We start from the raw sequence: 22,666 nt of genomic DNA on the forward strand, positions 1-22,666 counted from the left end.
AAAATACAGATCATCAATTTACATTCTTACATTCTTACATTACATCAAAACAGAACGCAGGTATTAATGAGAAAATATTGGAGAAAAAAAAACATTTAAAAATAAACAATTCTAGTGCAATTGTAATCACTCTGAAGAAATCTTAATGATTTAGGAATATGTTATTCTTGTTATTGTTTACTAGGGTTAATGTTTAAATAAAATAGTTACATTCAATCCCAAAAAAATTGTAGTTTTGGTATAGAATTTTGGAATTTTTGTTTGTGTATGACATATTTGGCAACAAGAATAAAAAAATGCACAATCATTTCAGTGGTCTTGTTATCATTGCAATAGTAACATATATCTTTCATGTCAAAAACATAGGTAGTGTTCATAATGGTAAATAAGTATTTTGGAAGGTTTTCCCAAAATTCTGACACAAATTTACATTCAAAGAACAAATTAGACAGATTCTCACCTTTTTCACAGAAAACGCAGATATCATCAATAGCCACAAATGTGGATATCATAGAATTACATGGATATATCTTATGTAAAATTTTGAAGTGCACTTCCTTAACTTTGTTGGTATACAATATTTGTAAGGCCTTAACCATGCATTTTTCCAGACAATGTCAGGAATAAGCATGTTCCAGAAAAACTTTCCTCTGGTGTAAGTTGGTTTTGTGAATGGAGAATTTGTCTTATATATTTATTACAACAAGATCTCTCAAGCAAGCCCACACCTTCCAATCTGAGTTCTGGATAAACTTTGTGATCATTACCAAAACTAAGGTGAGTTTTCATTAGTGTAGTTAGACCACTGGGAACAGCTTTGATCACAGAAATAAACTCTCTGAAATGTATTATAAATTGTTCATATGTGAAAATATTACCCTTGTTGTCGAAAACATCAAGAACAAAGTCAATATTCCTCTCATGCCAGCTGGGGAAGAACAATGACTTATTCCTTACAGTTATGTCTGAATTATTCCACAAAAGAGCTTTATGTGGGGAAAAATTGTGCAGGAAACATTTTCCAGGCTATTAAAGCTTGTTGGTGAAACCTAGCCAATTTAGCAGGTAAGGAAAGTAGCTATTGGCTGTCCTAAAAGTCGTTAATTGACGTCATCTCCTTATTTGCATAATTGGCCACGTGAACGTAATTGTGATGGATGCTGTAGGAGAGAAGAATAAAGTCGTGGGAGAGACAAAAAGTGAGTAAAAAACACCCTAAATATGTTTAGAACTACAAATGAACTTTCTTCTGTCGATTCTTGTTTTTTTTCATGTCACAATTCCAACCCTCCTCTTTTATCCGGGCTTGGGACCGGCAAAAGTTACCCAAATTAGACACTCTGGCGGAGTTACTTCGTTTTTTAATTTTTTTTTTTAAAGTTTTCTTAATTTGGTTTGGTTTTTAACCTTATGGTCCACTTAGGAGCCTACAACAAGTCTCAGTAAAACATGAACATTTTAACCATAACATTTTATTACAGTTACAGTTTTACGTATACAATCTAAATGGATAAAAAAGACAATCGAAAAAAACTCAGTGGCAATGTGAGAAAATGATGGTAACTAGTCTGGCCCTAATTCGTTTTTTTGAACGTAAGTCAGGGCGGCATCAGCCAGCGGCTGCTTCCGGCATGAACGTTTCATTTGCAGTCTGGACGCGGAGGGGTGAACATGTCCTGCTCTGACCGCAAAATGACTGGGCGGCTGTGAGTGCTTTGGGACGGGGGCGGCAGCACCCGCTGCTCGTTGAGAACAGTAAAAACGATACGTGCTTTCACGTCAGTCTCCAAAAACACCGGAAAAAGTCTCTAGATTTGTCGCTAGAGGGGTCTGAATACTCACTAAATATAAATTGGCAACACTGCACACAGGTGCCTGTAATCATGGCCGGGTGTGGCCTGATACCATTGGTTGGTTAATTATCATATATTAAAATAGCATACAAAAACAATTTGATAGCGTACGATCATAGATACAATTTGGCTGCATAAGCCTACAAACATTTACAATAGCAAAACCACAAGAATGATATCAGATCAAAGGTTACTTTGAGACCGAAGGGAGAATGGTCTTTAAATTAAAGATCCATCTGTTTCCCTGTTTGGGGGTGTTTGAAGGATCTACATTTATAAGTGCCATTGCATTGAGCGCAGCCATTCTTACACTTGTAGTTTCCATTCAGCAGGGACGGAAATAGACGTTGTGCAGGGATATCTTGGGGTGGTAGATCAGTTTACCAATTGATCTGTGAGGTGTCTGCCCCGCGAGAATACGACCAAGGGAAGGTCCGAAAACACATTACCGATACTATCATCGGATCTTTGAATGTGCCAATGTTTGAACGATTCCCTTAATTTGTTCAGAGCACTTTGAATAGCAGGTTTCTCCAGAACGCAAGAATGCTTATTTTTGCTATACTCACCTTGAAAAAGGTCATGTCTCGTTTTGAATTTTCTCAATGGCAGTATTTATCTGACCATTTTTGTACCCCCTCCTTGAATTTCCTTTGCGTCTCAGCCATATTTCTGTCAATCTGTTTTTACAAATGATTTTGATTCGACAGAATTGGATTTAGGGCAAACTGTTTTTCAAGGGAAGTGGGTGACAACTATCAGCCCTCAACAAACTGTTACGATCAGTAGGTTTCCTGCCAAGATCAGTGTATAGAACATTATCTTCACACAAGATCAGAAGATCAAGAAACACGTCAAATCAGTTATCAGATGCTCAGAACAGGAGTTAAGACGAGCATGGAACGCCTGGAGCTGTTTTGCATCACCCCTCCATAGAGCAAAAATATAATCAATATACCGTTTCCAAATAATGTTAGGCAAGAGAACATTTGCGAGGATTGAAAATAGACTGTTTCTCCATGTAACCCACATACAAATTAGCATAGTTAAAAGCCAATGGGGGATCCCATAGCAGTACCCTTCGTCTGAATAAAGAAATCATTTAGAAACATTAAGTAGTTGTGTGAGTACTATTTCAGCCAACGTTATAATGCATGCACTGGAAGGTAGTTCATTAGGGTAACGTTGCAGAAGAAAATGTTCCATAGCTACAATACCGCCCTCGTGTGAAATATTTGTGTATAACGACTCAACATCAAAAGCAACTAACAAAGTATTCTCAGGGAGAGGATCAAGAGATTCAATAATAGAGATCATACTGCTGGTGTCCTTTTTAAAGGAGGGGAGTTGTTCTGCGAGTGGTCTAATAAAAAAAGTTGATGGAGGGGCGGTTACTGCATCAATGCCCGCTACAATAGGGCGGTTTTATAACTGTCTAGGGTAACGCCTAGTAATTTAGTCTCCTCAACTTGTTCAACAGCCACACCATTCATTACCAGATTCAGCCGAGGTCTACAACTTAGGGAATGATTTGTACCAAATACAATGCACTAAGTTTTATAGATGTTCAGGACCAGTTTGTCATGATAATTTTCAATCCAAATGATAACTAACAATCAATAAGCTTTGACTAATCCCCAAGGTTTGTAAGACACTGGGTTAATAATAATTAAAGACAGCTTCTGCAAAAGGTCTGAACAGTTTATTCAGAGAACGTTCTGAAGTCCATTATACAAAGACATTAATTTTATAACTCACTCCCCACTTATGCACATACCTCCACACAAACAGTAGATAACCTACGCACATACATACACACGAACAGTAGGTGAGTTGTATCCCTCCCCAGAGTTCTCACCATGGTTAATCACTACCCAGTGCTGTCTGTTCCATTCCCCCGAGATTAGAGGAATGTTGAGGTACTCCCTGTCCTATCAGGGGCGAAAATCGGATATCAACTTTGGAGGGGACAATTACATGACATTTTCTCAAGAGCAATTCCTGAGGGGGACACCAAAAGTAGTGCTGTAACACATAGCCTACACTGTAATATGGTAAATGTATATTGAGGAACCAAAGAAATAAGGTGTTTGCCGTACTCCTAACTACCGGTACCCAAAACTACACAACTAATCACAACAGTAATACCATTGCCTTTGACAAATCTTAGTTCAGTCACCAGTTTAAGTTGAGAGTGGGGGTATCCATGGCATTTTCCAATTATGTTCCTATTTTACAAGTCAAAAAAATTGAGAACCTTTCATAATGTTGCCAAACAAAGACTCAACAAACTTACCTGAGACTCCGTCTCTGCCAGTCTGTCCCTGCATATCTGTCCCCAACTCTGCTGTCTGTGTGCCATCTGTTGCCTGCTCTGCCTAATGACATCATTGTGAAACATTTCCATTAGAATTTCATTTCTTTCTTATGAACATTTTATCAACTAGTCTTTGAGATATTAGGCTACTAGGGTTCTTACTTTGCGTTTTGGTGTACTGAAAAATACTCTGATGTCCGTCTTTTATTTTTCTGCCATTTTCCTACCTGGCTGGCTGGCTACACACACACACACACACAGTGTGTAGGTTATTTACAGTAGGAGATGGGCTTCTATCATATCTTTTATCATTCTATTTGGGCTTCGATCTAAAAGGTAGCTAGCAAATGTGAAACGGATTAAAATGACAAGAGTTGACAGCTGTATGAGTTCACCATTTACACAACATATGCTGCAACCTTTTGTAATTTTAATAGTTTGTTTCATATTGGCTGGCTTCCAACAATGGCTGAATTTGCAAAGCAAGCGAGCACCAATTCCGTTTCAGTGGTGTTTGCTATAATCTTTGCTACCCGGGTTAAATAAAATAAATAAATAAAAGTTCCCTTGCGACAATTTAGCTTTTGCAACGAGACCATTAAATATATTTAAGACAATGGTAGAAGAGAGTGTAGTTATGTTCAGTTTGGACTTCAGTTTATCGCTAACCTTATCACAGGGACTTTGAAGCACTAACTTACATCATCTGCATGCTGATCTTGGAATAAATTGACGATAGCAAAGATTCCATCTTTGACGAGGCCACATAAATGGAATAGGTACTAGCTAGCTTAATAGTTAATATTTGTGCGCTAGCTCTGCATATTCAGCTAGTGTGTGTGCGCGATTGACTGGAGTGAGTTCCTTTCAGACAGTAGACACGACCCCTCTGTTACCTTGCCAACTAAGGAACTGGCAGTGGATCAAACCATTGTGGGGCAAAGGGTGGGGGGGTCGCAATCTTTTGAAACTTAAAAACGCGCTATTAAGTGTCTATAATCAGCACAATTGCTTTCATTGCGTATTATTAATATTATTTAAATTACATAGTTATGTTTCAGTGATATATTGGGGGGGACAAATCATATTTTTCCCAGGATGGGGGGGGTCGTGTCCCCCCTGGGATTTCCGCACCTTTGTCCTATCATAAATTTCTCAAAGTTCTAGCTAGGTCGGGTCAAACACGGTCTTCATTGTTCTCGGTATTCTCTTAGGCACACACACGCACACACATTTCTCTTCCTCACAGGTCTCTACTGAACCTTATGGGACTTACGTTTTGTACTTTAGTTATTCATTATACATGCTAAATAAACAACGAATTACTAATTATTTAGGTTTCAGGGTAGAATTATTTAATCATTTATCTTTAAACATAGAAATTATTTTATCAGTTTTTTACTGTCCGCCCATTCCAAAACAGATTGCAACTCTTTGTTAAGGGTTTCAGTGACTTCATTAGCTGTGGTGGCTGATGCGTATCTGGACACACATGCTTTGTTTAATGCCAGTGGCAGGTCATTGGTACGCCATACTTTACATGTTTGACATTAGAGAGAACCTTTTGAGTTCTATTAGATGGATAGATCTGAATCCACGATATGGTAGAGGTTGAAAAGCCATAAAACAAATGTTTTTAACAACAGGTTATGGTCAATAATATCAATGGCTGCACTGAAATCTTGCAGTACAGCTCCCACAATCTTCTTAACAATTTCTTTCAACTGTTGGAATCGGCTAAACTTTGATCATTGTGGTAGTAAATGAGCGAAAGAGACTGGGTTCTATGTCAGAAGTTAAAGGTTCTCTGAAGAAAGACAGATGGCTTCGGAATGTATTGTGGGATGAGAGGAGAGCAATGTGTGAAACGGGAGACAGATGGACATCTGTAGATTAGCTGGAGGTGAGGACAGATTCTCTTAAGGGAGTAATAAAGGTTTGTTACCCTCTTTATTAGCTTCCTGTAGAGCCATAAAATGTAAGGATTGGAGAGGAGTGTTTAAAGTAGGATGTATTTCACTGTGATGTGAGAAATGTTTTGCTGTCTGATTACAGCTGTACAGAACCTTTGGGACGAATTAAACTTGGTTAAAGCTTCTCTAGTGTCCAGTACATGTTGAGTACTCTTCTCGATAAGCATGCTGAAAGTCTGTTGTTAATTTGTTTACAGAGAAATAGCATTGTATTTGGTGAAACACCATTCCCCCCCCCCAACAGTTTGCTAAGAGCTGGCAGCAAGCTTGTAAATATGCTGTTGCAACCAGTAAAAGCCACTTCACAACTCTTGGGTAGCGGAATTACTTTGGCTTCCTTCCAGGCCAGAGGCGAAATACTTTCCTCTAGGCTCAGATTAAAGATATGACAAATAGGAGTGGCTATAGAGTCAGCTACCATCCTCAGTAGCTTTCCATCTAAGTTGTCAGTGCCAGGAGGTTTGTCATTATTGATCGATAACAATACATTTTCCACCTCTCCCACACTAACTTTACAAAGTTTAAAGTTGCAATGCTTTTCTATTGTTATTAGGTTTTTTTATGCATGAATACGATGGCTCATTGTTCGTTGTTGGCATTTCCTGCCTAAGTTTGCCCACTTTGCCAATGAAGTAACCATTAAAATAATTGGCAAAATCAAATGGTCTTGTGACGATTTGATGAAATATGGAGTTGAATTTGTCTTTCTGCCCATAATTTCATTTAAAGTACTGTTTTTTTCCATCATTCTTTATGTCATTGGTCTTGGCTTCATAATACAGTTTCTTCTTTTTGTTGAGTTTAGTCACATTTGCAGTCAGCCAGTCAGATGTGCAGCCAGACTTATTATCCACCCCTTTTTCAACATCTCTTTCAACCATATAGTTTTTCAATTCCTCATCAATCCACGGAGCCTTAACAGTTATAACAGTCAGTTTCTTAACAGGTGCATGTTCATCAACAATTGGAAGAAGAAATTTCATAAATGCATCTGGATGCTCCTTATTAATCACATCAGACCAACAAATATTTTTAACATACAAGATTATGTTATATATTGTTATTGCATCAAATGGTTGTTTTCTGCAACAGAATGCAGTGGTTCTCAATCCTGGTCCTGGGGACCCAAAAGGTTGCACATTTTTGTTTTTGCCCTAGCACTAGACACCTGATTCAAATCATCAAAGCCTTTTGATGAGATTATCATTTTGAATCAGCTGTGTACAGTCGTGGCCAAAAGTTTTGAGAATGACACAAATATTAATGTTCACAAAGTCTGCTGCCTCAGTTTTCTATGATGGCAATTTGCATATACTCCAGAATGTTATGAAGAGTGATCAGATTAATTGCAAAGTCCCTCTTTGCCATGCAAATGAACTGAATCCCCCAAAAACATTTCCACTGCATTTCAGCCCTGCCACAAAAGGACCAGCTGACATGTCAGTGATTCTCTCATTAACACAGGTGTGAGTGATGACGAGGACAAGGCTGGTGATCTGTCATGCTGATTGAGTTAGAATAACAGACTGGAAGCTTCAAAAGGAGGGTGGTGCTTGGAATCATTGTTCTTCCTCTTTCAATCATGGTTAACTGCAAGGAAACATGTGCCATCATCATTGCTTTGCACAAAAAGGGCTTCACAGGCAAGGATATTGCTGCCAGTAAGATTGCACTTAAATCAACCATTTATCGGATCATCAAGAACTTCAAGGAGAGCAGTTCAATTGTTGTGAAGAAGGCTTCAGGGCACCCAAGGAAGTCCAGCAAGCGCCAGGACCGTCTCCTAAAGTTGATTCAGCTGCGGGATCGAGGCACCACCAGTACAGAGCTTGCTCAGGCACGGCAGCAGGCAGGTGTGAGTGCATCTGCATGCACAGTGAGGCAAAGACTTTTGGAGGATGGCCTGGTGTCAAGAAGGGCAGCAAAGAAGCCACTTCTCTCCAGGAAAAACATCAGGGACAGACTGATATTCTGCAAAAGGTACAGGGATTGGACTGCTGAGGACTGGGGTAAAGTCATCTTTGATGAATCCCCTTTCCGATTGTTTGGGGCATCCGGAAAAAAAGCTTGTCCGGAGAAGACAAGGTGAGCGCTACCATCAGTCCTGTGGCATGCCAACAGTAAAGCATCCTGAGACCATTCATGTGTGGGGTTGCTTCTCAGCCAAGGGAGTGGGCTCACTCACAATTTTGCCTAAGAACACAGCCATAAATAAAGAATGGTACCAACACATCCTCCGAGAGAAACTTCTCCCAACCATCCAGGAACAGTTTGGTGACGAACAATTCCTTTTCCAGCATGATGGAGCACCTTGCCATAAGGCAAAGTGATAACTAAGTGGCTCGGGGAACAAAACATCTATATTTTGGGTTCATGGCCAGGAGACTCCCCAGACCTTAATCCCATTGAGAACTTGTGGTCAATCCTCAAGAGGCGGGTGGACAAACAAAAACCCACAAATTCTGACAAACTCCAAGCATTGCTTATGCAAGAAGGGGCTGCCATCAGTCAGGATGGGGCCCAGAAGTTAATTGACAGCATGCCAGGGCTGATTGCAGAGGTCTTGAGAAAAAAGGGTCAACACTGCAAATATTGACTCTTTGCATCAACTTCATGTAATTGTCAATAAAAGCCTTTGACACTTATGAAATGCTTATAATTATACTTCAGTATTTCATAGTAACATCTGAAAAATCTGAAGACACTGAAGTAGCCAACTTTGTGGAAATTAATATTTGTATCATTCTCAACTTTTGGCCACGACTGTAGTGCAAGGGCAAAAACAAAAATGTGCACCCCTTTGGGTCCCCGGGACCAGGATTGAGAACCAGTGGAATAGGGTTCTTAGAAGTCTGTGTGAACTGAGAGGAGCTTCTGAGATTGAACTCTTAACAACTGATTTATGATGGTCTTGTCCTCTCTCGGAGGCCGCATTCCATAGAAAGTTGGTGATACAGCTATCCTGTGTGAGTATCTTGTATGTGTATTTCTTTTCTCTCCTTCTCCTCCTCACAGGTGGCAATGATCACTCCCCAATCAGTCACTAATCAGAAGACACCTGCTCCTTTTCACTTACCCTATGACAGTCCCTTTCCCTTGGTTTAAAACCCCAGTCAGTTGCTCTCTCATTAGTTAAATCTCACTGTAGCTCGATCTCTCTGTGTCCCCATCCCTCTCTTTTGTTTTGCACCTACATGCCACATTTGTCCGGTACCTGTGAGTATTGTTTTGTGGTGCATGACTGTTTGATGGTGGGAAAAGGGGGTAACAAGACCAGTCGCCCGTGGGCCTACATTACACGTAGGAAAACAGTGTCTAAATACACTAGTTAGTACTGGGCGGACCACCCACTGTATTTTTGGTTAGTTAGCTAGCTGTTCTTGAAGTAGGCTAGTCTAGCTCAGGCGTGTTTTTGGATTTATTGTCTCTTTCCTTGGGTCCAGCTCAGCCCCTTTTCCCGCCATAAAACAAACAGTCATGCACCACAAAACAATACTCACAGGTACCGGACAAATGTGACATGTAGGTGCAAAACAAAAGAGATCGAGCTTACAAAGAGAGATCGAGCTACAGTGAGATTTAACTAACAAGAGAGCAACTGACTGGGGTTTTAAACCAAGGGAAAGGGACTGTGATAGGGTAAGTGAAAAGGAGCAGGTGTCTTCTGATTAGCGACTGATTGATGACTGATTGGGGAGTGATTGCCACCTGTGAGGAGGAGAAGGAGAGAAAAGAAATACACATACAGGATACCTGTATCCCTACCAATTGGTGTTTGTGTAATGGGAGGTACCAGGGTGTAGATGGCTCGGGTATGGATAATGATGTTTCCACACAATGTGAACAGTCTTTACAGCAGATACTGTCTGATATGAATTATTCATTTCTTTCATACGAATCCTAACCTTTTGACCCATTCCACACAGCTGTTTTGTCATGTAGACTAAGGGGGTGTATCTTTGCTATAAAATATATTTGTACTCTTTGTGTCAGGGCTCTCAACCCAACAGTCAAGAGTGTTCTGTCGACCAGCCATCGTTATTGCAGAGCACTCACTGCTACTCTGTTCATATATGCATAGTCACTTTAACCATATCTACATGTACATACTACCTCAATCAACCTGACTAACCGGTGTCTGTATGTAGCCTCGCTACTGTATATAGCCTGTTTTTTGCTGTTTTATTTCTTTACCTATCTATTGTTCACCTAATACTTTTTTTGCACTATTGGTTAGAGCCTGTAAGTAAGCATTTCACTGTTGTATTCGGTGCAGGTAACAAACTTTGATTTGATTTAATGTAAAGTATGGTGTACCGCAGGGCAGCTCTCTAGGCCATCTACTCTTTTCTATTTTTGACAATGAGCTGCCACTGGCTTTAAACAAAGCATGTGTGTCCATGTATGCTGCTCATTTAACCATATACACAACAACAACCAATGCTAATGAAGTCACTGAAACCCTTAAAGAGTTGCAATCTGTTTTGGAATGGGTGGCCAGTAATAAACTGGTCCTGAACAGCTCTAAAACTAAGAGCATTGTATTTGGTACAAATTATTTCCCATGCTCTAGACCTCAGCTGAATCTGGTAATGAATGGTGTGGCTGTTGAACAATTTGAGGAGACTAAATTACTTGGCATTACCTTAGATTGTAAACTGTCATGTTCAAAACGTATAGATTCAATGGTTGTAAAGATGGGGAGAGGTCTGTCCGTAATAAAGAGATGCTCTGCTTTTTTGACACCACACTCCAAAAAGCAAGTTCTGCTGGGTATAGTTTTGTCTAATCTTAATTATTATCCAGTCGTGTGGTCCAGTGCTGCAAGGAAAGACCAAGTTAAGCTGCAGCTGGCCCAGAACAAAGCGGCACATCTTGCTCTTCATTGTAATCAGAGGGCTGATAGACTGGCATGCGTAGTATTTCTACCTTGGCCTAGAGTTGAGGAGAGACTGAATGCATCACTTCTTTTTATAAGAAACAATAATCTGATGAAAATCCCAAATTGTTTACATAGTCAAATTACACACAGCTCTGACACACACACTTACCCCACCAGACATGCCACCAGGGGTCTTTTCACAGTCCCCAAATCCAGAATAAATTCAAGAAAGTGTACAGTATTATATTATTGCATGGAACTCCGTTCCATCTCATATTGCTCAAATAAACAGCAAACCTGATTTAAACAAAAAAAAAACTGATAAAGCAACACCTCACGGCACAATGCCTCTCCCTTATTTTACCTAGATAGTTTGTGTATATGTAGGATACGTGTGCCTTTTAAAAAATGTATGTAGTTTTGTCCTTGAGCTGTTCTTGTTTATTAATGTTATGTCATGTTTTGTGTGGACCCCAGGTAGAGTAGCTGATGCTTTTGCAACAGCTAATGGGGATCCTAATAACGTATCAAACAATATTCTCTGGTCTGAAACGAAGATTGAACTCTTTGGCCTGAATGCCAAGCGTCACGTATGGAGGAAACCTGGCACCATCCCTAAAGTGAAACGTGGTGGGAGCATCATGCTGTGGGGATGTTTTTTAAGTGGCCGGGACAGTAAGACTCGTCAGGATTGAGGGAAAGATGAATGGAGCAAAGTACAGAGATCCTTGTTGAAAACCTGCTCAGGACCTCAGACTGGGGCGATGGTTCACCTTCTAACAGGACAATGACCCTAAGCACACAGCCAAGACATCGCAGGAGTGGCTTCGGGATAAGTCTCTGAATGTCCTTGAGTGGCCCAGCCAGAGCCCGGACTTGAACCTAATCTAAGATCTCTGGAGAGACCTGAAAATAGATGTGCAGCGACGCTCCCCATCCAACCTGACAGAGCATCTGCAGAGAAAAATGTGAGAAACTCTCCAAATACACGTGTGCCAAGCTTGTAGCGTCATACCCAAGAAGACTCGAGGCTGTAATCGCTACCAAAGGTGCTTTATCAAAGTACTGAGTAAAGGGTCTGAATACTTATCTAAATGTGATTATTTGTTTATTTTCATAAATTTGCTAAAAAAAATCTAAACCTGTTTTTGCTTTGTCGCTATGGGGTAGTGTGTATTTGAGGGAGAAAAAAACAATTTAATACATTTTAGAATAAGGCTGTATGTGGAAAACGTTAAGGGGTCTGAATACTTCCCGAATGCACTGTAAATACTAACATATTTTCACTAACACCATTTACGCATGGAACTACGTTATATTAAGTACTTATAAATCAATATAAAACAGCTCACAGAAGTATTGCTTACCTATGTGACGTTTTTGAACCACAGTAATGTACGATGAGCAAGGATGCGACTACGTGTCTCAGCAGCATTCCTAAAACACGTACACATCTAATTTGAATAGCCTAGGTACATTACTATCAGGGGGCGGAAGGATATGGACTATACCGCTCAAAGCACCAAAATAACAAGGGTTACAATAGCATCTCTCTCCATTGAATACAGGCGGGTGACGTCAACAACCTCATCGAATATTCAAACAAGGATTACAATAATGACCTAAACACCAAGCTAAAGAAAGTGTAGGCGGGAGCTAGACAGCCGTTGTGCTGCTTTGCTGATAACAACTCATTGTTAGGGCAGAGAGACGTGTACCATGTCAATATATCCATAATCTTTGGTTTACCCTCTGATCAGATCTGCTGTAGAATTATTATATATTTTTTTTTTCTAAGTTAAATGACTGGACAGACTGAACCATCGTAGAATTGTGTGCAAAAAGGTTTATTTTAGCTTTACTTTTCACTAAGCAGTTTTAAAATGTAGTTAGAATAATTGATATAGGCTTTCCGTTTGTATAGACTAGTAGGCTATGCGTCAAGGCATATAATTAGGCCTAAATACTAGACCTACGGAAAATTAATTAAATGAATAGTAAACATTCACCTTTGCATATTGTCTTATGTTAATGTTTATTAGTGATATCATGAATTTGGCGTAGCCTAATATTTACATGGCTATGGCTATATTATTATTATTATTATTATTATTATTATTATAACAGCTTTTTTTTGTATTTACATTAGGCTATACAATTTTACATTTATTGTGGTTTATCCATCCAGTAAGTATCGGCAAGCCATTCTTCAAAATCGGTAGATTAAAAAAAAAAAAAAAGAATATAACTTATTTTTAAACCTTTTATTTAACTATGCAAGTCAGTTAAGAACAAATTCGTATTTACAATGACCCTAGCAAACACTTAACCCGGAAGACGCTGGGCCAATTGTGCGCAGCCCTATGGGACTCCCAATCACGGCCGGTTGTGATACAGCCTGGAATCGAACCAGGGTCTGTATTGACGCCTCTAACACTGCGATGCAGTGCCTTAAACCGCTGCGCCACTCGGAGCTCATAAATGCATGCCTCTTAGATCAACTCTCCTAACCTTGTTCTTTTTTTCTATTCATTACGATGACTTTTTGGTCCACGCACCACAAACCCAAAATAAGATTGTAGCCTACAACTAGAAGTGCGCGGAGCTTCACTAACTAGTTTTCCATCCAACATTTGTATGCGAGTAGCCTGTGTCGGATAAAAAATGTTATGACCGGCAAATTTGTCGGTAAACTTTCCAAATGTCGACAAAACAAAATACACTAGACAAGGCGGGATCTTTTTGTCGGTAATTTTGTGAGAAATAGCGATGAAACGCCTTTATGCGGCACATATTGATATAATAACCATCATATTAAACATGGAGTCACGCGATGGTGTTGTACCTCTACTATGACTCAGGAAAGCATGCAGTTTATTAGGCTAAACTATGTTATGAACTTCACAGGGTGGTGAAAATGCTGTGATGGAGTTTTATACTCCAATAAATATCGAGGGTCTTATTCTGGTGAAATTATGATCGATCCTTGGCTGCCGTTTGACAAATAAAAATAATATCAGCTTCAATTTTGTTACTTTAACTATAACATTGATAAGGTTCCTGCAAAATGATCTGCTTTTCATAGACACGTATTCTTAGTGTGGATATATATATATATATATATAAAAATTCCCCCGCATAGGTATTTAATTTGGAGCAGTAAGGATATTTTGTATAGAAACACGTCTTTTTATTATTTCATATCCTCCTGGTGAGTCAACTTTTTAATGCAGAAAGATTGTTACTCAATTATGAGGAATGTTTATCTCGTTACAATATCCCTGTAACACCTAGAGAGTTCGCCATTGTCTTTGATGCTATTCCATCATGAACTCTCATGTTGTTTAGAGGTGTAACCAGACCTCAACTTCTTGAGCTACTCTCGCTTAATCCAGTTGACTCTCCAATAGGAAAAATGTATTACTCATTCCTCCCTCAGAACAACAGATCTATACGTGCTTTATTTCAAAGGGATACTGTATATTCCTTATGTCAAAACTTACTGGAATACATTTGTCAATATCTGTTGGGGAAAAAAGTATGGTTATTACCACACAAGTACCTGCTTGTTAACAAGGTCAGAGGTCTCTTTCAGAATGATCCATAAGTATTACCCTGCGAATCATTTACCTGAAGAAACTCAAAAAAGACATTAACAACACATTGCTGTGCACCCAGAAACAATTTTGCTTTTATTTTGGCATTACGGCAAGATATGTATAATGTTATAAATACATTTTTGTTTATTATGGGAGAATGGGCTGCTCGGTTTCCTTATCTATAATAAGGATAAAGGAAAAACAATTTTACCTCCTAAATCTATTTGTGCTAATGGTAAAATGTCATATTCATAAATATAAACAGTCTTCCATGTTTTCTATAAGGAATTCGAGCAGTACAGATGATTCTACATTCTTCCAATAAGAAAGCTGTTAAAACAGTCAATACGTGTGTACCTTTTTAAGGTCTTCAATCTGTAATGTGTTGTGCCCCCTAGCATATGTTATCATTGTCTGTTTTGTATACTAATGTTTCTTCAATAACATCTGCAAAATATGTGGACGTAACCAATGACATTTTATATGAGGAAATTATAGTCCTCAAACCGCTTTACAGTTTCAATGACTCACCCAATGATGTGCAGCTCACTCACTGAAGATAGACCTTTGGCAGGAGCCCATCGCCGATCTTTCTCAAGATAGGCTTTTAATTATTTTGTTTCAGCAGGAGCGATTTGCTTTCCAACCTGTGCTCTCCCATAATTGCATTTGAAATATTGCAAAAGGCCGGTTTTAGCTGTATGCCTTTCACTGACAGCTTTGCCATGCGTTCCCGACTGTAAGCAATGCATTGTGATTGGGTTACACACACCCCACAGCTGGGCTATACATGATTTATTTTGTAATCTATTGATCCTCTGTGGCTAAATTACAGGCAAATGTATGGCAATGATTCTTTAATGAAATAAATGAAGTACAACTCTGGAGAGATGGTAGTTGCAGGCTCATGTCTCAGAGCAGAGAGAGGGAAAGATCATAGAAATTCTGGTTCTGTGAGATACAGCCACGCTTATCAGGCGCGGGCTGAAAAATCTACGTTTTCACCTTAGATTACGTTTTTTTTTAGGTGGCAGGATAATTACAGAGAAGGCAACTGAAATACATTTTGATCGCTTTTATTAAAATGTTTACATTGCAAACAGTGAAAATTATTATTCATGCCATGAGAGGTACCGGATCCAGGCAAATAGGTTCCGGAACGAAACAGTCCAAAACTGAGAGGTGCATCCGGCTCAAATTATGCACTGAACGGCAGTCAAGGATCGATCATCATGTCACCAGAATAAGACCCTTAATATTTTTTATTTCACCTTTATTTAACCAGGTAGGCTAGTTGAGAACAAGTTCTCATTTGCAACTGCGACCTGGCCAAGATGAAGCATAGCAATTCGACACATACAACAACAGAGTTACACACGGAATAAACAAAATATACAGTACAACAAAAGAAAACTAAGTCTATATACAGTGAGTGCAAATGAGGTAAGTTAAGGCAATAAATAGGCCATGGTGGCGAAGTAATTACAATATAGCAATTAAACACTGGAATGGTAGATGTGCAGAAGATGAATGTGCAAGTAGAGATACTGGGGTGCAAAGGAGCAAGATAAATAAATACAGTATGGGGATGAGGTAGGTAGATGGGCTATGTGCAGTGATCTGTGAGTTGCTCTGACAGTTGGTGCTTAAAGCTAGTGAGGGAGATATGAGTCTCCAGCTTCAGAGATTTTTGCAGTTCGTTCCAGTGTTGGCAGCAGAGAACTGGAATGAAAGACGACCAAAGGAAGAATTGGCTTTGGGGGTGACCAGTGAGATATACCTGCTGGAGCGCGTGCTACGAGTGGGTGCTGCTATGGTGTGCACTTTCACTGCCCTGTGAAGTTAATCATTTATTTAATCTGTATCCTAATAGACTGCCTGGTTTCCCGAGTCGTTGTAAGAGGACAACGCACCATATCCTCACGTGACTCCAAGATTACTTTCGATAAGTTGGTTATTATATCAATATTTCCGCATAAAGACGTTTCCACCTCCATTTCTGGCATAATTAATTTCTATAATTGTATCGAAACTTCCTGTTTTCCTCACAGCTGTCATTACTTGTTTATATGGTATGACTTTATTTGCATAAAAACTGGTTGGAAACGTGGTGATTTGAAACTTTTGGCAAAAAAAAAATAATAAGCTGCCCTGTGAAGGGTTATTAGCAGAGCTGTAATTTGAGTGATAAAGCATATTACCTACGGGGCACAGACGTCAATTTAAGTGTAGTTTTGATGTACATTTGAGTTGTCAACTAACACACAATTTAAAAGGAATTTTGTGGATCTCTTAACCTAAATCCAATGATATGGTTCCACGTTGTTGATTTCACTTTTAAATTGTTTGTTAGTTGACAACTCAAATGTACATCAAAACTACACTTAAATTGACGTCTGTGCCCCGTGGGTAATATGCTTTATCACTCAAATTACAGCTCTGCTACTAACTATATATATATATATATATGATGGCAATAACGTTGATTCAACCAGTTTGTTCCCAGTGCTTAGCCCCTTCAAGATTTGACATTGCTTACCTGGTCAGAATTTGATGCTCTTGTCTTCTACAGATGGGTACGTGCAAGCAGGTACTTGTCCTAGCTATTTTCTGTCTGTCAGCATCAGTGATGTACTCCTTCATATACCACTATAGCACACCAGAGGAAGACTCGTATCAATTAGTTCCTCAGCAAATAAGGTACATTTTCTTTATCAGCAACTGTTTGTTTTAACTTTTAGTTGGACGACTTTCACCGGTTATGGTGAAGCCTGAAAACACACTTGTTTTTAAAACGGTTTTGCCATCGTGAAAATCAATAATGTACTGTATCAGTTTTGAAATTGTATATTGGGCCTCAATCTTCACCAATGGAACCTTTCCAGTTCTTGCAGATTGTGTTCTATTTGTCCCTGTGAATGAATAGAGCCGTACCATCCACCAGTCTCAGACAACCCAATTGCACCTGTCAGGGAAGCAGAGTGTTCATACTGAAAGATCACCTTCCAAAAGACCGGTATGATGACATAGTCAAACGAAGAGCTGAGGAGTACAGGAAGCATCATATCAGGTGGGTGAAAAATACTACAAATGTAACCTGGTGTTACTGAAATCTCTAGCTTGCTTAGCGAGTCGTCCCCCCCGTGACCGCCACCCATTTAACATTTCAAGCCACAACTGTGGAGTTAGTTTATTGTAATTCCGTTACACTGGCAAGCAGGTCATTTCTGAACATGAATACTCACTAAATTGATTGGCATGTCTTAAACATGCACATGCGCACGGCCTACTGTACGTGCTGTACTCAGGAAACATTAATGGGACCATTTTGATAATCACCTAGGACAAGCTCCAGTCTGAACAGGCTTGTTTTTGCTCCATCCAACTCCCCTCTTCAGTATCCAATCCAGGGGTTCACTGTTGTCCCTCTTCAGAAGACATTGATACCAGGTAGCCTATGCAATAACCATTTGGTTTATGTACCGTCCATCATCAATAACGACTAACTGTATACAGTATGTTCTTTGCAAAGCAGTTACACAATAGATTAGTAACTCGATATTTAAATTGTGCTTATAAAAATATTATTTCAGGTTTAGCTCTCCATGCAGCAAAAAGACAAAGTTACAAGGTTGGTTCGAAACGCTTTGAATGGATAATGGGTCTTAGGTTCTCCATGATGTAATGAACAACTGTTTGATTGGAATCTTTGGTAAGACTTTACAGTAAGGATATTTATTGACTTAACTTATGCAGTGTATGTTATGGCTAAAGCCAGTGTACAGACAAACGCAGGATACAAACAAAGTCAATTTTACCCTTAATGTTAAGCGTTACCTGCTCTTTTTGGTGGTGGTTCTTTACATCAGGTGTCATATCTACCGTTTTCTGCTTAGCTTTTACTTCATGTAGGGGAGAACCGGGTTGAAAGTAACACTTTAGTTTTTTCCTATTTACTCAGAGATCGATAGTGCTTGAAAAAACATATTTTATGATAAACAACTTACAGTATATATGTCCTATACCATTATAAACTGTAATTAAATGTCTAGGATACATTATTTTTAAATAAAAAGACCGAGAACGAAACGAACACAATACTACTTTTGTACCTGCCAGGCGGGTCTAAACTGAAACAGGATTGGGGCAAAATTAACAGCTGGCCAAAAGTGCACAATATCTGTCTTATTTACATTTTTTTCTGGTTTGTAATGCTCTTTTCTTTCAAAAAAGGTACTATCAGCCATAGTTTCTTGTTTGTGTCGATTCAATAAATAAGTATATGGGTTCGAAATTCATTCAAATTAACCATGCCTCAACATCGCAATGTCGCGCAACCACTATTTTGCTTATTAATAGGACTAAAATGATCACATAATAGCTATATTAACCAACATTTCTTTAATGGAAATGTTAAATGACTATTCATGTTTAGCCCTACAAATCAGATGTGTGCCAGTTGGCTTTGTCATGCGTACTCCTCGTAACTTAATAGAATAAACGTTTATATTATCTTCACAAATGGCAAACTCATCATGCTTATCACATTTCCATGGCTTGAGGTAATTGACACCCAGAATCATAGCTATGTATATATTTTTTAACCACTAACCTGTCGATAAAAGCATATTGTGAGAAGCTAATCAAGTCAATTAAGGCATTATTTTAAAGATGTCATATATACTTTAAACATTTAGATAGCAATATGAACTAGAAGAGGCAATGGCCAGTGCTTAAACATTTGTTTGTTTTATTCCAGGTCATCAGTTGAAATTTCGTCTCACCCAAGACTAGCTAACATGATTTTTAAAACCTATGATGCCATACATATGTAAGCACAACTCTACAACTAAAAAACATTTCTGTGTCCGATGGCTTCTGTGTTATCTGAGAAAATGGGCATGTTACTTTCACCCAGTGTTACTTTCCTCCCACTGTTATGCCTACAACAGCTTCATTTAGTGGATGCATGATACGTTTAATCACATAACCTGCCACGTTAGTTATCCTAACCTGCTATGTAAACAAATCATCAGTACCATCACACCGGTTCTCACTGTCTTCCTTTCCTTGAAGTTAGCAGCAAATCATTTTTTTCCCCACTGGTTCATTCCTCGGGTTATGGTATGTCTTTTTGAGACCGCATTGAAATGAACAGTATTGACAAGGTTTTTTTCAAATGTTTTACCTAGCAAACTGCCTATCCACAGACAGTTTCACAAATATTAATGGCACATTTATTTTTTTTTATTTTTTTACCTTTATTTTACCAGGTAAGTTGACTGAACACATTCTCATTTACAGAAACGACCTGGGGAATAGTTTCAGGGGAGAGGAGGGGGATGAATGAGCCAATTGTAAGCTGGGGATGATTAGGTGGCCGTGATGGTATGAGGGCCAGATTGGGAATTTAGCCAGGACACCAGGGTTAACACCCCTACTCTTACGATAAGTGTAATGGGATCGTTAATGACCTCAGAGAGTCAGGACACCCGTTTAACATCCCATCCGAAAGACGGCACCCTACACAGGGCAGTGTCAATCACTGCCCTGGGGCATTGGGATATTTTTTTAGACCAGAGGAAAGAGTGCCAACTACTGGCCCTCCAACACCACTTCCAGCAGCATCTGGTCTCCCATCCAGGGACTGACCAGGACCAACCCTGCTTAGCTTCAGAAGCAAGCCAGCAGTGGTATGTTTTACCATGTAGAACAAATCATCCACCTATTTTTCACATTTGTCTACAATGACAGTAATGCTGACACGTTTTGTGCTCCAAAAGATACACATACTTTAACTGTATATCTAAATGCTAAATCTCAATTCGCATTGTGTTTTTCTGCTTCAATCTAACTTTTAACAGCAAAACTTAATTTTAATACACCCTAGAGGAACTTAATTGATTAGCGAAAGAAGTATGCAGATGCTAACAGGAACCACATTGATTCAACAACTGTACAATCACAAGTTCCATAGAAGTGGAAAATGGTCCATCTTCTCAACCTTTTGGCCTGAATCTATGAAAACGCTATGGTGTTATGTACCTGCAGGTGACTCTGAGTGTGTCCAGTGGTGTCCTGGCCATCATGGCCCTTGGAGAGGGAGACAAAGAGGGACAGGTAGAGAAAGAGATCACTGTCCAGTCTACCAGCCTATCTGACCTCAACAATCTTCTGGGACGAATTACCTACACCAGCACTGTGTACCGGATGAGGACTGGAGACTTGGGTAAGGCCATAGATCCAGCTTTCCTACCATACCCATGTCTTCCTCTCCACATGATCTGAAACCAATATATGAAACCACCCTTCCCTGCTCTTTCACCAGCTCACTTCACGTTTGAACACCATGAGGCTGTCTTCCCTATTGTCATCCAGCAGACATCAATGCCTGTTTTATATGACATAGGAAACGGTGAGATCCCCCTTTATTCCCTTGTAATGTAGCCAGTATCCGAAAGTGAAATTGGGGATAATGAATCAACCATAGGGGGAGGATCAAGACTCAGGATCAGAGTGGTGGGATAGACATAAAGGGTACACTAAAGATAATGTGATTGTTAATTCGTTGTGTTTGGTCATGAAGCTTCTACAGATATGTGCAAATGGCGGCGTCTTTAAACTGCAAAACTTAGGGCTATCGTCAGGTACCAAGATTAGGTCATCAGGAAGAATGACATCACCCCTCATATAATGAAAATATGAAAGCAGAGCAAACATGCTGTCAGCTTGCCAAATTCAACATTCCGTAACCTTACTTCCTCCATTCCTGAAAAGTGGATCTTTAAGCATCTTCATCATGAGCGCCACAAACTCTGCTGGCTTACCAACTTCAACATGCCATCACCTAACTGCAATCAGCAAATTATTGGCACCTTTGAATAAGATGCGCTAAAAAGACTCTAAAATAAAAAACACTGAGTTGCTGTATATTGTATGCAAGAAAATAGTGTTATTTTATAGTAATACAATTGCTCAGAGAAATTAGATTTTTTTTTAAGAAGTAAAAAAAGATGGGGTCAAAATGACTGTTTCCAACACTCGAGCACCCTCCCCTTGCGAGAATAATGACGGACTTTTTTATAAAATGCCTTGTGAGATTGGAGAACACATTGGGAGGGATCTTAGACCATTCCTTCATACAGAATCTTTACAGATCCTTCATCCTGGTATTTGGTATGATGCCGTTGACCTGGACCAGTGGAAGCAAAAAAGAAGCCCCATAATATCAAAGATCCACCACCGTAACGCTCTGTGGGAAGCCAGATGTTAAATAAAATTGAATTTCAACTTACTCTGCCGGTTGCCTGGTAACGTATTATTAAACCGACTTTCCCAATGTGAAAGCCTGTGAGGTCAGTGAGAGGGATTTGTGCATGCAGGAACAGTCATGTGTGCTTTACATAAGAGTGTAGGTTAACAGGGAGAATAAACCAATATGAAAGTTATCAATATCTTATTGATTTATCGATGTTGGTGCCTACCGCTAGCAAACATTGTGTATAAAACCTTAAAAGGACCCCTAATACGGCATTTCACATGACTGAGAATACAGATATGTATTGTTGTTCAGAAATGCCTTCTTTTAAAAAAAGAAATTGTAGGGGCGTGGATCAGTAAACCAGTCAGTATCTGATTTGACCACCGTTTGCATCATGCAGTGTCACACATCTACTTCGCATAGAGTTGATCAGGTTGTTCATTGTGGCTTGTGAATTGCTGTCCCACTCTTCAATGGCTGTGCGAAGTTGTTGGATATTGGCGGGAACTAGAACACGCTGTCGTACACGTCGATCCAGAGCGTCCCAAATATGCTCAGTGGGTGACATGGTGAGTATTCAGGCCATGGAAGAACTGGGGCATTTCAGCTTCCAGGAATTGTGTACAGATCCTTACGACATGGGGCAGTGCATTATAATCCTTGTGACATGGGGCTGTACATTATCAAACGTGAGGTGATGGTGGTGAGTGGCACGACAATGGCCATCAGGATCTCGTCACGGTATCTGTCCATTTTAAAATTTCTATTGATAAAATGCAAT

At 39.4% G+C, this 22,666-nt stretch overlaps 1 protein-coding gene across 1 annotated transcript in view; it reads left to right on the forward strand.

Annotated features, from left to right (window-relative positions):
* Positions 1–1,098: 1,098 nt before the first annotated feature.
* Positions 1,099–22,666, forward strand: part of LOC106607533 (beta-1,4 N-acetylgalactosaminyltransferase 1) — a 35,612-nt gene continuing 14,044 nt past the window's right edge. The window contains exons 1-7 of the mRNA XM_045721310.1: positions 1,099–1,199; positions 17,197–17,324; positions 17,510–17,694; positions 17,968–18,074; positions 18,218–18,255; positions 20,676–20,853; positions 20,953–21,039. Of these exons, the coding sequence (XP_045577266.1) occupies positions 17,543–17,694; positions 17,968–18,074; positions 18,218–18,255; positions 20,676–20,853; positions 20,953–21,039 (562 nt within the window). The 5' untranslated portion in view covers positions 1,099–1,199; positions 17,197–17,324; positions 17,510–17,542. The remainder of the gene's footprint in view (positions 1,200–17,196; positions 17,325–17,509; positions 17,695–17,967; positions 18,075–18,217; positions 18,256–20,675; positions 20,854–20,952; positions 21,040–22,666) is intronic.

Source organism: Salmo salar, chromosome ssa06 (genome assembly GCF_905237065.1).
Source record: "Salmo salar chromosome ssa06, Ssal_v3.1, whole genome shotgun sequence".
NCBI lineage: Eukaryota > Metazoa > Chordata > Actinopteri > Salmoniformes > Salmonidae > Salmo > Salmo salar.